Consider the following 14,751-nt stretch of genomic DNA (forward strand, 5'->3'; position numbering starts at 1 on the left):
GACACTAGCTGCAAATATAAGATTTCATAATATACAATTTTTTTTACAATATTTTTCCATGTATAACAAAGTAGTAGAATTTTATACAATGTTCAAGATTAATTCATGCCTTAGTCAACAGAGACAGTGTCGTTGATGGTGGGATGAGAGCTCTTGTATATGCAATCGGCAAAGCAAGCAACTTCTTGCCTTTGCTTACATAAGCCCTCTTGGTGAAGTTGTTGTAGTCATTAGCTTCAATCTCATCCAATATTTGGCTGTACAATAGCAAGGACGCCCATACCTGCAATATACAAGACCATTATGCATTCATACGGTACAATGGGAAGCTCAGAAACAATCTCACACACAAAGATTAACCCAACAATCCTTTCCAAACATTTTATCGACCAGAGACATAAATTAGTCTTTTTCGTTTCTTTCATATGACCAATAATGGAGGAAAGGAAACTTTTATAAAAATAACTATATAAACCAGATATCAAAATAACTCTTAAAAGATTTCAAGAACATCATTATTTCAACCCACGAGCCAATTAGCCAAGCTTAGACAAATTCTAACATAATCTCTTGAAGAACTTCATTTCCTGACCTCAGATAATTTTGATAGCTAAGCTTTTGCATGGCAAGGCGACATGCCAAGTTTCCAACACATTACATGTAAAAATATTGTCATTCTAACATACATTTATAAACCATCATAACTTTTATATGGTTAATAAAATGGCATAATATTATCAGTTTATCATATACATAAATCAACATAAGACATTTGCTAGTAAAACAAATTGGCTTTGTGTTAATTTTTTAACATGATCGCAAGGGATTCCCTTCTACCTTATTCTATTAACTATATAAGATAGGGAAAAATAGCGAAAATCGGTTATCATAAAACAACCATTTTAACCCCCTTTCTCCATTTGTTTTCTTGGATACCAAAATGAACTTGGTGGATGTTCCACTGCATATTTTCCTATTAATAAAAGTTTTAGATTGTTTACCGGCCATCTACTAGCTGCACTCAGCTCTTTCACCCCTTTCTCTGCAACGTCAAAGAACATCCTTGCCCTCTTTATTTGATTCTTCATGAAGTTTCTCCATTTGTCTGTCACCTTTCCAGCAAATATGTCCTCATCTGAAAGCCCTGCCTGAGCAAGCTCATCCTGTGGTAGATAAATTCTTCCTCTTGTAGCACTGAATAAAGATAAATTCAGGAGAAGATGATATGAAGAGAAGTGTCAGATCATTACTAAAGATAGAGTAAGTAGCTTCCATCAAGAGATGTTTATTAAAGCACCAGACATTTAATTGATGTTCAATTTGATTCTCAAGAAGACAAAGGAAAATAAAATTTGTCCCCAGAGTAGGATTAAAATTAAAAAACAAAAGTACAGAAGAGCAAGTAAAAATTTACTATAGAATGGCTGCCATAAAATTTCAAGTTGACTTTAATCACTGCTAGTCTTCTATAGGGAACTAAATGGAGCATAAGCATATATTAAACAGACTCGGATCTAGATCACTTCAAATATTCAATATAAATGTAAGGAACCTCAAAGGCCAGATTGGACTAGGCAGCCTGGTTGAACAGCATGAACCAGTTTCAATAAAAAAATAACAAATAAAAAAAGTTGGAAATTCCAGTTTTGCAACTAAGCTAGGTGCCATATAACCAGTTGAACAATATATGTCACTTAATTATATACTTCACTGGATAAATTATTTTTACTATTTCAAATATTTTGATATTACATTTTCAAAACATTCTAATACTTTTCAGAATATGATTCTTTACAACTGGATGCCCCAACCATTCAAGCCAAGGATCAACCTCTGCGTTTTGAGCATTTTTGTTGTGATAACATTGATAATAAGACAGAAAAGTTGCAGCATATCCATTTCTAAAGCACTGCACTTACTCTTCTCCAACGTCCCTGAGTATGTTGGTTAGCTGATTTGCAATCCCTAATGCCAAGGCAGCATTATATACACTCTCTGTCGTTGCTTGTGACTCAGGTGCAATGCCCATAACCGGAACACTCATTAATCCAACGGTCCCAGCAACATAATAACAATAGAGATAAAGATCATCAAAATTTTTGTATCTTGACTTCCTTAGGTCCATTCTCATTCCTTCAATCATATCTTTGAATGGCTGCAATAATATATATCATACAATTGTGTTAGAAGATGTGTAACAATAAAAGCCACAAACTTCAAGTGCTATATATTGTGTCAAGGGTACTATCAGTAAAATGGAAGATATCAATTAAACCTTAAATGAGATTGAGTATAGTAAGAGTAGCCGTAGGCTACAAAGATGGTGTTCCCAAATACCTTCCCCCTTAACCCAAGAATTTTTGGCTTGTTAGAGAATGCCAGACCCTTTGTGGGTGGCAACATGCTGACCGAACCTCAGGGTTCAGCTCCAAATGTCTTTGCATTTGGCAATGTGTGGGTTCAGAGTGAAAGGTAATAATGGTCAACTTAATAAAAACATGGAAAAAATAGAATATTGGCTGGATTGTGAATCAACGATGCAAATGCTAAAGAAACTAAAGTATGTAAATTTGGCATGTTCAAGAACGTGTTATGAAGAATACAGATGGATGTAGGAATCAAATCGAAGAGGGCAGGGCAAGCCTAACTAAAGACTTTAGTTTTATTATTGAGACCTGATCTGATGTTTAATGTATTTCTCAAAAGTAATGTCTAACCTGGATATCAACAGGGAATTTGGCAACTGTATCTGATAAAGCAGCATCAAGCATATCAAATGGGTGACCTTGAAAAAGATCTTCCAACCGTGACTCCCATCTATCTAAAGCTGTTGGTGTGATGTGTGAAGCATTAGGTCCATCAACAAGCTCATCTGTCCTCCTACACCACACTGTATGTACAAGCACCATCACAGGATATAAAAAAAGTCAACTCAACTTCGCTAAACCTTAATAGATGGAACAACTTTATCTTTCTTTGTATTGGATTCACATACATAGAAATTGCTTACAAACGCATGGATTATAAGGAAAACAAGTAACACTCCTGTTCACCTATCTGGTATATTGAATAAAGCCAAACAATGGGCAGATGTAAAGGTGATACAATTTATTCTAGGATTGAAAGAGAAGCACTAGAACTTCTCTCGCAGTGCTGGTAGCAGTTGTCACAGTCTTGGACACTAGAATAAAATTCTCATTTTGTTGATACATTTTCCAATTTGTTTTCTAAATTTTCACCAGAAGTAAAAACCTAAAACTTTCCTTCATCTTTTAATGAACCTCCAAGCTTGCTTCCAGATATCATATGGTAAAAACTGTCCTCACAGGCTCACAGCAATAGCTGGGCCCATCCTTACTGAGATTAAATCAATTAGTGTTGCCTTTTTATTTTAGTTTGTCTATCTGAAAAGACCTTAAGATTGGATTTATAACATGTAAAATAATTTAAGATTTGAAAGTAATTTACTAGCACTCATCCAAATATTGGAGAATGATTATGGGTATCTTCAAGTCCTCATGTCCTAATAATCTTTACGTTTGTATCATGATGAGGACCTACTTTTATGCTAAATTAACTATTAATTAGGAAACACAATGAAGAGAACTAAAAGCTTCTTTGGAGGCAAGACACTACTTAATGATCATCACCATCTCATATATTTGTTCTTAGTAAAGGAAGAACTATATGCGTTTAAAACAGTAACCAAAGGTGCCTAACTTCTTCTTAAGCAAAAGGGAAAGAAGTCATAAACCAGATAGTTACAAAAGTCATTCAGAACAAAAGTTAAAAAGCATGAAATGTCAAATAGTGGAACTAATCCATGGGCATCATTGTGTTAGCTTTGACAAGTATTGCCGCAAAAATTTCATGCAGATATTCAGAACATATCTGGCAATCATCCAATGTTTATGCGTTAGCACAACTAAGAACAAAGAAAGCAGTATTACTCATGTTTCAGAAACTAGACTTAAAGATTGAGTATGAGCCCCACCTGGTGAGGAATATTATATGTTTTTTACTAAAGCAAGATCCTTTGATATAACCCTTGCAGAAAATCCACCAGAGTTTACTATTATAATCATTGCCCTCTTAACTTCTACATTCCTATTAGAGTTAAAAATCAGTAAACTATTTCTACATCATAACAAGAAAGATGTTTTCTGATTAAAGGTCACCACCACTCACCATATATTGCCCAGATAGCCCTTCGCCTTTCAGGGGTCATTAGCAGAGTTCCTGAAACAGCAAAAGCAAAGAAGAATTGAATTTCAAAGTACTACTGATTCCACATTTAAATCTCAAATTGAACCTCAAAGTAAAATTCCTTAAGTTAAATGATAGATATGAGAAGACTAACCCAGGTAAAACGTTTTTGCGTACTCTGCGCAGATTTCTCCACAACGATCATAAGCTTCACTCAACAAGCTCAGATTTCCGGGAAGTACAATATCCGGTCTCACATCAAGATCCACACTAGACCTCAATTGCTTCTTAACCAGGGCTGCCTGCTTCAGCACCACATCATAAACCTTCTGTTCTGATGAGATTGTCATTTCTCCTGCAGTGTTGGCTACCATGCTTGATAATACACGGAAGTTGTTTCCGCTCTCTAAGCCCGACTCACCAACACATGAATACTTCAAATCTGTACTAAGAGAGCAAGACCTCCATTTCTGTTTCCTACTCTTCTTTGCTCTAATCGATCCCCAATCTCGGGATATAAATCTTGATGACCCTAAAAGCCAGTTTCCATCTCGGACTGAATCGAAGAAACCAAAGCAATTGGATAGCTCTACATTTGGGGTGACAACCCATAGTAATGCTACTGACATGATTAAACTTCTAAGTCTCAATCACTTATACCCTGGAATATACTTCTCCTTCTTGCCTTCCTATTTCTCCAACCTTAATTTAAACTAAACCAATTATACTATATGTTCCTTGAAACAAACATAGTTCAGCCTGTAGGAAAAGGATCAAAAGAAATCAGCTTGTCTATTGAAACCACCCACGGAGGACAACAATTCAGTTATTGAAAAACAATGAAAGCTCAGCCAAAACTATCTGTAATTGAACAAAAAAACAAAGTATAGAAACACTTAATACATATCAAAGAACACGTACACTCAATGTTACAAGAATATCATATTACCAGCATCTATAACTCACAAAATGGGATCTTTAATAAGTTCAGCTAACTGCTTGACATTATTTCTCTTAAAGTTTTCAATTGGGTTTACCTTTTTTTCACTCTCAGTCTGACTAAAACAAAGATTTTCCTCAGCAGTTCATTAGAACTTTGTTTTTTTTTACATTCCAAAATCAGAGCAGAGACGAAGGACTATACAAAAGAAAAAAAAATTAAAATAACAATCTTGCATTGATATATACAAAAATAATGAAAGAGAAGCTTACCCGCAAATTGCTGTTGCTATAGACCCACGCACAGGAGATTCCAAACTAATAAAGACTCTTAAGCTCATGTCATCAACATCATGGAAACAAAAACAAACAAATGAACTACCACTAATAACAATATCTGACCCCCCCACTTCCACTTCTTCCACTCACACACACACTCACACTGAAACCTTTTTGTTGTTCTCTATTCTTCCAGACTCCCTCTAATCTAATTATTACAATGTTTATTTTTTACTTTTGGTTTTGTCCCTATTCTTCTTCTTTTTTTCTCTGCTCATAAAAATGTCATATTTTTTGTTCTGTTTAAAGCACATTTTATTCATGGCTTTTGTAAGTTTGTTTGAATTGGGATTTGGGTTATTTTCAGTTTTTTCCTATTTGGCTTTTGGTGTGCTCGTTAATTGCAAAGTTAAAATGGGGACTGAGATCAGCGCTGGACAAGCCTGACAGGACTGGAGACTAGGAATATGATCCTACGAGTGTAATTCTTGAACCCGCCCATTTTACAAAGGTCCATACGGGTAACCCGGATATTCTAAACTACTTTGAACATTTGTTTGTTACTTTTTGTATTTTTTTTTCCCTCTTTTTTTAAATTTTTTTAAACTATAGGAATTCCACATCCAAAGTTAATAAAACCTAAAAAGAGGATGAGTGTCATTTTATTTTATTTTTAAAATTTTTTTAAACTATAAAAATTCCACACTCAAAATTAATAAATCCTATAAAGAGGATAAGAGTCATTTTATTTAATTTTTTAATTTTTTTAAACTATAAGAATTCCACACTCAAAATTAACAAATCTTAAAAAGAAGATAAGTGTTATTTTTCTAAAAGCTTTAAGAATTCCACACTCAAAATTAATAAATCCTAAAAAGAGGATAAGTATCATTTTATTTAATTTTTTAATATAAGGAAGCTGTGCGTAATCTTGATGGAATTTGGATATGGTGCAATAGCCTGCAATACTTCCTAATTTACTCACGAAAGTTTGAAACATTTTCATCTTTTTATCTTTTGTAACTTTTAACTTTTTTACTCTTTTAACCACTTTGATCTAATGGCTCATATTAAAAGTAATCTTCTTAACTTTGATGATTATAATCTTTGAGATTACTCCTTTTGAGTTCATTGAATTTATCGCTGAAATTACTTTTCTACCCTACCAATAACAACTCGTAATAACCTACCACATAAGATTTGTTAGGAAAATGTTGTAAAAATAGCATTTTTTTTATATGATTGAATCTTCCATTTGGGTGTTCCCATGGAAATTAATAGGTGTCATTGGTCATTACATTACATCATCGTTTATTAATCATTTAAGGCATAAAATTAGCTATAGTTTTCTTTATTTTTTTAGAACAAAATTTAGGTACAATGTCTTAACTACTATTCTTTAGGTTTTCCTCTTAAAATTCAGTCATATGGTTTTTTTCCATTGATGGAAGTATATTTTAGTTAAGTACAACCACGTGACTAAATTTTAAAAGGAAATTTAAGGAATAACATCTAAGTTTTACATTTTTTTTATTGATAAAATAATTTGGGTTTAGCTTACTTCTAATACTTTTTTAATGGGGAGTCTTCTTTTGTTTTAAAATACAATGACAAGTAATAGTGGGTTTTAATCTCCACATTTTATTTAGTTAATTGGTAATGTGACATTTTCTCATTAAAACAAAAGTAGATTCTAATTAAAAAAGTACCGGAAATAAGCCAAACCCAAATAATTTAAGGAGTGAATAAATTTTAAGAGAAAATTTGAGAAATTTATAATTTTTTTTTTTCATTTTTATAAAATTTTCCTTATAAAAATAGTATTTATTTTGAATTAGGTAAGAAATAAAGTTGGTAAAAAATACTCCGAATAAAAAGGGGATCCGTATCCGAGGAGATTTGAAGGGAAATCTCAAATCCAAAAGAAATCAAATAAGATAGGACTAACTCTATCTAATTGGAAAAAAGAAAAGAAAATCCAAAGAGGATTACAGGTGGAGAAAATCAGCCAATGGGTGAAAGATAACGTTATCACAGTAGAATGGCGGTGGAGGTCAAAAAAAGTGTTTGGGTGGGTTAAGTACACGTGGCCAAAGGTGAGTGAAGGTATGAAGGAGTCCCGGAAGGTACAGATTGGTGGAGTTGAGTATGGGACCCACGCAATTTGATATTGGGGGAGAGAGTTTGACTTGACGGTTGACAATTTTGAGGTAGACACGACCCGACATGACACGACAGCAATTTCATTGGTTAAAGTTCGATTTGGTTCGACTATAGGGTATTGTAATGTAATTGGAGAGAATTACGAGTCGAGTCCTACAGTGTATGTTGTCGACTACTCCACTTCCCGCTTTCTTGTTTTTGTTTTTTTGTTTTTTTGTTTTTCATTCTTGTCTTGTCGTTCGTGACTCATAAGAAAGAAAGACTAAAGAGAGCACATGGTTCAGTGTACACTCTCCATTCCACTCATTTCATGGTCGGTCAGCTCTTTGACACGCAACCCTTTTGCGCTTCCCCCCACTTTAAAATTACCCCCCAAAAAAAAAAAAAAAAAAAACTTATGCAAAATTTTAGTTATACTTTAGCATTAAAAACTTTTTTTTTTATATACTATTTTTTCGAAACAACTCAAATCTTATTATTTATTTTACATTATATATTAATAAAATATCATTTTTTTCTTGATTTTTTTTATTTGTTTATATTTTTTCACTCACAACAATCACAATTTACTTTCTCTTTTTCATTATCGGAATATGTAAAGAAAAATAAATAATGTTAGTGTAAAAATATATTGTTACTATAACAACCATGTATTTTTACATAACTTTGCATGTCATTATGTGAATGAATTTTGGACTTAATTCAGTTAATTAGCCAAAATGTGATACATTTTCTATCCTACAAGCATTGATGTGAGTACTTTTATACCTTTATATATATATGTGTATGTGTTTTTAATGTTGGATGTAAGAACTGTAATTAAAATGTAAATTGTACCTTCTAAGTTTAACTGGAATTTATTTCAATCTTCTAATTTTACTTTCTTTCAATTGAGTTCTATAAGTTTTAAATTTATTCAATTTGGGCTTTTTGTCCAATTATGTTTAAAAAATTCCATTAAGTATGCAATTAACTAATAAAAAAAAATTCTCTCATAAAAAACCTATATTATATTTTTATTAATTTTACAAAAAAAATTTCTTGTGAAAATAATTTTTTTAATCGTAATTTTTTAACAAAATTTGACAGAATACCTTAATTGAATAAATTTGAAATTTAGAAAACTCAATAGAATAAAAGTTAAGTTAAGGGACTGGAATTAAATTCAGCTAAACTTAGAGGGTGCAATTGCATTTCAGCCTAAAAAAAGAGTAATTCTTAGGTACTTCCAAAGCATGACAAATGATATTCTCTCCTCTCACATTCATGATTCTTAGGTACTTCCAGAGCATGACAAATGGTGTTCTCTCCTCTCACATTCATGGTAAGGTCCACCATAAATGTGAGAGGAGGGAGCATCATTTCACTATATTTCAAGAGTACCTAAGAATTTTCCCTAAAAAATAAGTTGAGCCTAGGGTTATTTAGGAGCTTGAGAAATAATTTTATATCTTACTAAGCCCTTAATTAATTGAGAGTTTGAACCACTCATTCAAATTACATGAACTTGATAATGTACTTGGGTAGGATCTTGAGCTTGGGCTTAGCTTGACTATAAACTAAGCCAAGTCAAGCTTAAGGTTTTGAACTTTCTGAAAATGTTGAGTTTAAACATTGTTCATAGGCTTCGTTTGAGCTCAAACCAAACTTGAACATTTTATTTTTGTTATCAAGTCAACTCAAACTTTCATTACTCAACAGAAGTCAGCTCATTTATAGCCCGAGCTAAATCTACCAGTTGAAAGTGAATGCCAAAATGTTCAAAAATTTTAAAAATATTTGGATTAAATCATAAAATTTTAATAAAAAATGATAATTCAAAAAAATATATATTAAAATATATAACTAAATTAATACATTAAAAATAAAATTAGTATCTTTTCATTACTAAAAAAATCTAAACAAAAGAGAAAACATGAAATAAATGTTTCATACTACATCTCAAGTCAATCATTTATGGGCTACCACTATGGAACTCAACGTTGTTCTAAATTGAAAAAATCATCTATGATCGACTATATACTAAATTTCAGAGTAATTTTCCTTTTAATATGCAAAATCAAACAATCCATTACAAAATCATTATGCTAATAATGGTAAAGTCCCATTTAAAATAGTAATTGTTATGATCTATGATTTTCAGATCAAAGTCATCAAACTTATTTACCAAATAAATATCATTAGTTCCTTTTTTTTTTTTTTGTTGGTAATAATATGTCTTTCAATTTTTTTTAATCTCAATTTAATAAAAAATAAAAATCACTCGTTGCCCCGAAATTTGGAGGGTTTTTTTTTTTTTAATTTATAGTAGAAGAGGTGGTATATCATATATCTAGTGCATGTATCATCCTCTTATACAGGGATAGACCCCATGTGAGAAGGGGAATACATATATTAGGTACATGGTATATACATGGCCTAGGCCTAGGTAGGTACATGGTATATACATGGCCTAGGCCTAGAGCTGGCTCAGCCGAAAAGACAAGAAGTTAAAAACTCATGATTGCCCTATTGCCCATAAACCAAATACACTACTGAAAAATCACATTCTTCCCTTCCTCACATCACTCCACTCAAAAAACATTTCAATGAAAAGAAAGACGCTAATATTGGGAGGACCAAATCCAATGTTCCTTTAAGCTAGTGATCAACAAATAGACTTGGCCAATGCACCCTTGTGCACAGTTGGCCAGACTTTCTCCCCTCCCATCATTAATAAAGTTCGTGTCTATAATCTGGAAACCTGATGGTTGATCATATCATTATTTGCAGTTTCTTTACCATTGGATTTATAATTTTACTGGTACCCTATCACATGACACTCGTGACTATATTAACCGTTGGATCTTTATTATCTTGTTTTTCTTGGGTTATAGGCCTTCTATTTCTTCTGGGCCAAAAAGTGCAAAGGTAGACATTAGTCTTCATTGGGTCGGCCTCAAATGGTTAGAATGTGACCGCAAACCAAAAAGACCCAACAGGGTTTTAGTGGTGTCCAATGTCCATGATGTTCTTGATGGAGTTCTTAGACTTTATAATTATAAGTACAATATGTTTCTTTTTAAAAAAAGTATAATTACAATATTGAACAATAATACCTATACATCAATAGTAATCTGTCACATAAGTAATAATAATAACAACAATATAATAATTTGTCACACATCTTTTTTTTTTTTTAAGATAAATTATTTTTAAACCTCATATTTTAAATCTTAAACACTTGGAACAAATGTCAAGTGGTTAAAATGTTTTATTTAAACCTTATAGTTTCATATAGTTTACATCTATATTAGATTGTGTGTGACAATTACATTAGCATATAATTACTTATTTATTTTGTTATTAATATTGAATATTTTTTAAGGTTAATTTAACTTTCAACCTCTTATCTGTTAATCTTGTTGTCTGTATACTAAAATCCTGACTCTATCATTAATCCATAGAAGTAGCTTGGTGGTAGAAAACTCTTGTAACTCATCACACTTGTGAGTTTGTATAATAGCAAACCTGACCATTGCGCAAATAGTCCCACGCCATGCATGATAGGATTTAAGTGGGCTAGGAGAGTGACACACTTGCTAGTCCTTTTTTTTTCAATTATAAATTTCAATCATCTAGTTTTACTTTTATTGAGTTTTTTAAATTTCAAATTTATTCAATTTAGACCTTCCGTCCAATTTTTATGTGAGATTTTTTTTTTCAAAAAATATTTTTCACTAGTAAACTACATACTTAATTTTAATTTTTTTAATGAAATTGAAAAAAAAAATCCTAAATTGAATAAATCTAAAACTTAAAGAACTCAATAGAGGGGGGAATGGGTAGACTAGCAGTATGAGGAGCAACTATGTAGTAAGTTAGGCAACGTTTGAAAGAATAATGGAAAGTAGCATCTCGAGTTTTAGAAACTCGAGATCTACTTTAAAAAGCGAGTCTCAAAGACTCGCTTTCTGCTTGCTTTGTGCTGCTAACTTGGACAAATGAAACACCTATATCTCGAGTCTTAAAGACTCGTTTTGCACAAAACAAAAATCGAGTCTTAAAGACTCGATTTTCTTAGAGAAAAACCTCTTACAAGTAAAGAAAGACTCAAGTTCCACTAGGCAAAATTGAGAAACATGCTTCACTTAGCAAAGAAAAATCTGATGAAAGATTTCAAGGAACTCGAGTCTTAAAGACTCGAGTTCCACTGGGCAAAATTGAGAAAAACATTACATGCTTCACTCAGCCCGTATAACTAAAGAAATATCTGATGAAACATTTCAAGGAACTCAAGTCTAGTTCCATTGGGCAAAATAATAAAAATATTACACGCTTCACTCAGCTCGTATAACACAAGTGCTCATAGATAGCTCCTCTACACAGCCTTCTCACCCAAAAACAGAGCATCCTCACTAAGTCTCCCAACCTCACTAACTCTAACCCTCACTAACTCTCTCACTCACCTATAACTCTCACACCACATTTCCTCTCACTCTCACTCACCACACTGCCTCTCTCACTGCTCTTCCCTCTCAACAAATTCATATCTCAGGTAAGGGTTTGCATAATTTGATTGTCATTGTCATTGGGTATTAGTTGTCTATGGGTGTGGGTTGAGTTTGACTATTTATTTTGTAGATAGTTGACATAATTTAGTTAATTTTCCAATATTGTGAATTATAGAACTTTGTTTTGTTAGTGTTAATTTTTTGAGTATTTATTTGCCCATTCTGTTATCAAAATTTTATTCATCATTTCTAGGCTTTTATTTTTATCATCATCTTACAAGTTTTTTTGACTTTATTCATCATTATTTTGGGTATGAAATGGGTAGTGAATGAATGTAATGAATGGGTATCATAAAGCTTGAACAAGCCATTACTTGCCATTAATCAGTTAATGCTTTGGATAAAACTAGATGTGAGTAATAGCATCACATGTATGGTGTCAAGTAACATTAACTAATGCTTTTGGGGTTGCTCCACTAGATATGTTTCAAATTTTGTTCTGAAGCCAAACTTAGAACCATGGGTACCACAAGTTATATAATGGCTATAAAACTAGTAATTACCTATGAAAATTCTGGCTTGAATATGTTTAGCCTTAAGATCACATTACTTTTTTTCCCCTACTTTACGACAATGTGATTTAAATAACATAGTATCTTGACTTGAACAGGTTCACAATGCTTGAAATTGATATAATCCTATACCACGGTGGTCCGCTTAAGAATGCTAATGCAAACAAGGGATTGTCATTTGAAGGGCCGGGTATAAAGACCTATTATACCCAAATTGATCGTAGGTTGAAGACCCTTGACAAATTGAAGAAGATTGTCATGGAAGAGTTGTGTGAGAATCTTGTTGTGCACAACATACAAATTACTTATCGTATGCCAAATGAAATCCTGAAGCACCGGATTAATTACAAGTATATGGCGATAGAAATAGACAAACATGTAAAGATCATGTTTGCCAAGTTGGAGAGAATAGCTGAAGTAACTAACATTGAGTTGTACATACAGTTGGAGCCTCGTGCAGTCTGGCAAGAGGATATCCAACAAACAACCGCAAACTTACAGGTTACAGTTCCGAATGCTCAATATGAGTATTCTACACATGTAGAGGATGATGATGTTCATGCCGATGGTGATGTTCATGTCGATGGTGATGATAATGATGACGACGACGACTATGTTGATGAGACTACTGCCGTTAACGGTGAAGATTTTGTCGATATAGATGAGTATGAAGACATGATTGGTAGAGGGGACTTTGGGGACTTTGAGAGGGACATTGATGACGATGAGACATTGGATGGTAGTGAACCTTATGCAGACAATGTTATTAGTGTCCAAAACATTACGAACACAATCCCTACCTACGCACCTCCTGCATTGTCATTCTTTGCAAATACTTGGGAAAATATGGTTGATCCTTCACATATTAAGATGTCATTTGTGTCTACTTGTGAATTCTTTAGCCCACCAAAATTTTGTTGTCATTCTCTGGAACTTCAAAACCAAGCAACTCTGCGCACAGTTACCTCCAATTCCCATCCACCACAACAGTCGGCCCAACCAAGACCTCACCGTCTATAGGAAGTCTGAGAATGACCTTCACATCTTGTAGGGTGATTGACATCTCACCAAGTGGAAAATGGAACGTATGAGTCTCCGGTCGCCATCGCTTAACTAGGGCCGATATTAGGCAATGATCTATCTCTCTGGAAGGGTCCCTAAACAATCCTTCTAGCCCTACCAACTTGATAATGTTAATGACCCGATTATCTTGTATCATTATGTTTGCCATCTCTTTAGCGCGACCACGGCATGTAAGTGGGCCCGAGTACTACAAAATCGATAAAAATTATAATGGTTGTTAGAACTAGATATACAACTTTGAAAAAACTTGCTAAAAGTCAAAAACAACGTAAAAATTAAAGAGATTGTTAGAACTAGATATTTCATCTCGCCATTCCAAATGTCCTGTGATCGATGATATTGTTGTCGCGTCAACAATGAAGGATTGTCTGGACCAGGGCTTAATACAATCTCTGGCTCCTCATCGATTTGAGGCTCCATACTGCAAAGAACAATATGTGTCAGCTCATATGTGCAAAATTTCACTTCTTTGCTCTTTATTCCATGCTTAATTCACTGATAAATCATTCTGTAATTTATTCAGAAAGTTACCAAATAGTCCATTCCTGAACAACATCCTATCTAATTACACTATACCTAAACAAAAGTTAATATTTTAAGTAATGGTTACAAATATATATCACTAATTAAAAGTTCCAAGTTTCAACTAATTTCGGTCAATACTCTAGCAGTCAACATTTATATATTTAAACTATTTTTCCTTAGTTTAATAAAGGTATGGCAAATAAATAACTTTTTTTTTTTAATAATTCGATAGTTACAACAATGGGGGAGGTGGGATTTGAACCCTGAATGTCCCACATAATTCATAAAGGAGGAGAGCCAAAGTAACCAAGCTACAAGGCTCTTTGAAGAACATTATTGAAATTGCAACAAAGTTGTAAGCCCCATCACATGACTTATATTACAAAAGAATGTGACAAATGAACAAGTCACATGCAATACACAGCAAAAGTTTCTCAAAGATGCTAAAATCCAACTACAAAAGACAATGTCACAGTGACTTAACCATATAT

At 33.0% G+C, this 14,751-nt stretch overlaps 1 protein-coding gene across 2 annotated transcripts; it reads right to left on the reverse strand.

Moving 5' to 3' along the window:
• On the reverse strand, nt 1-5,867 carry LOC115976198 (phytoene synthase 2, chloroplastic). Of its 2 annotated transcripts, XM_031097347.1 has the most exons (8): nt 5,419-5,867; nt 5,244-5,344; nt 4,361-4,965; nt 4,189-4,239; nt 2,718-2,890; nt 1,920-2,155; nt 1,002-1,194; nt 1-283 (listed from the first exon to the last, which is right to left on the reverse strand). In XM_031097347.1, exons 3-8 carry the CDS (start codon nt 4,833-4,835, stop codon nt 104-106), a joined length of 1,308 nt encoding a protein of 435 aa, XP_030953207.1. In that variant the 5' UTR covers nt 4,836-4,965; nt 5,244-5,344; nt 5,419-5,867; the 3' UTR covers nt 1-103. The 2 variants fall into 2 exon arrangements, with proteins under 2 accessions (XP_030953207.1, XP_030953206.1); XM_031097346.1 differs by lacking the exon at nt 5,244-5,344.
• Nucleotides 5,868-14,751: the final 8,884 nt, after the last annotated feature.

The sequence above is a fragment of the Quercus lobata genome, chromosome 2, assembly GCF_001633185.2.
Source record: "Quercus lobata isolate SW786 chromosome 2, ValleyOak3.0 Primary Assembly, whole genome shotgun sequence".
In the NCBI taxonomy this organism is placed as follows: domain Eukaryota; kingdom Viridiplantae; phylum Streptophyta; class Magnoliopsida; order Fagales; family Fagaceae; genus Quercus; species Quercus lobata.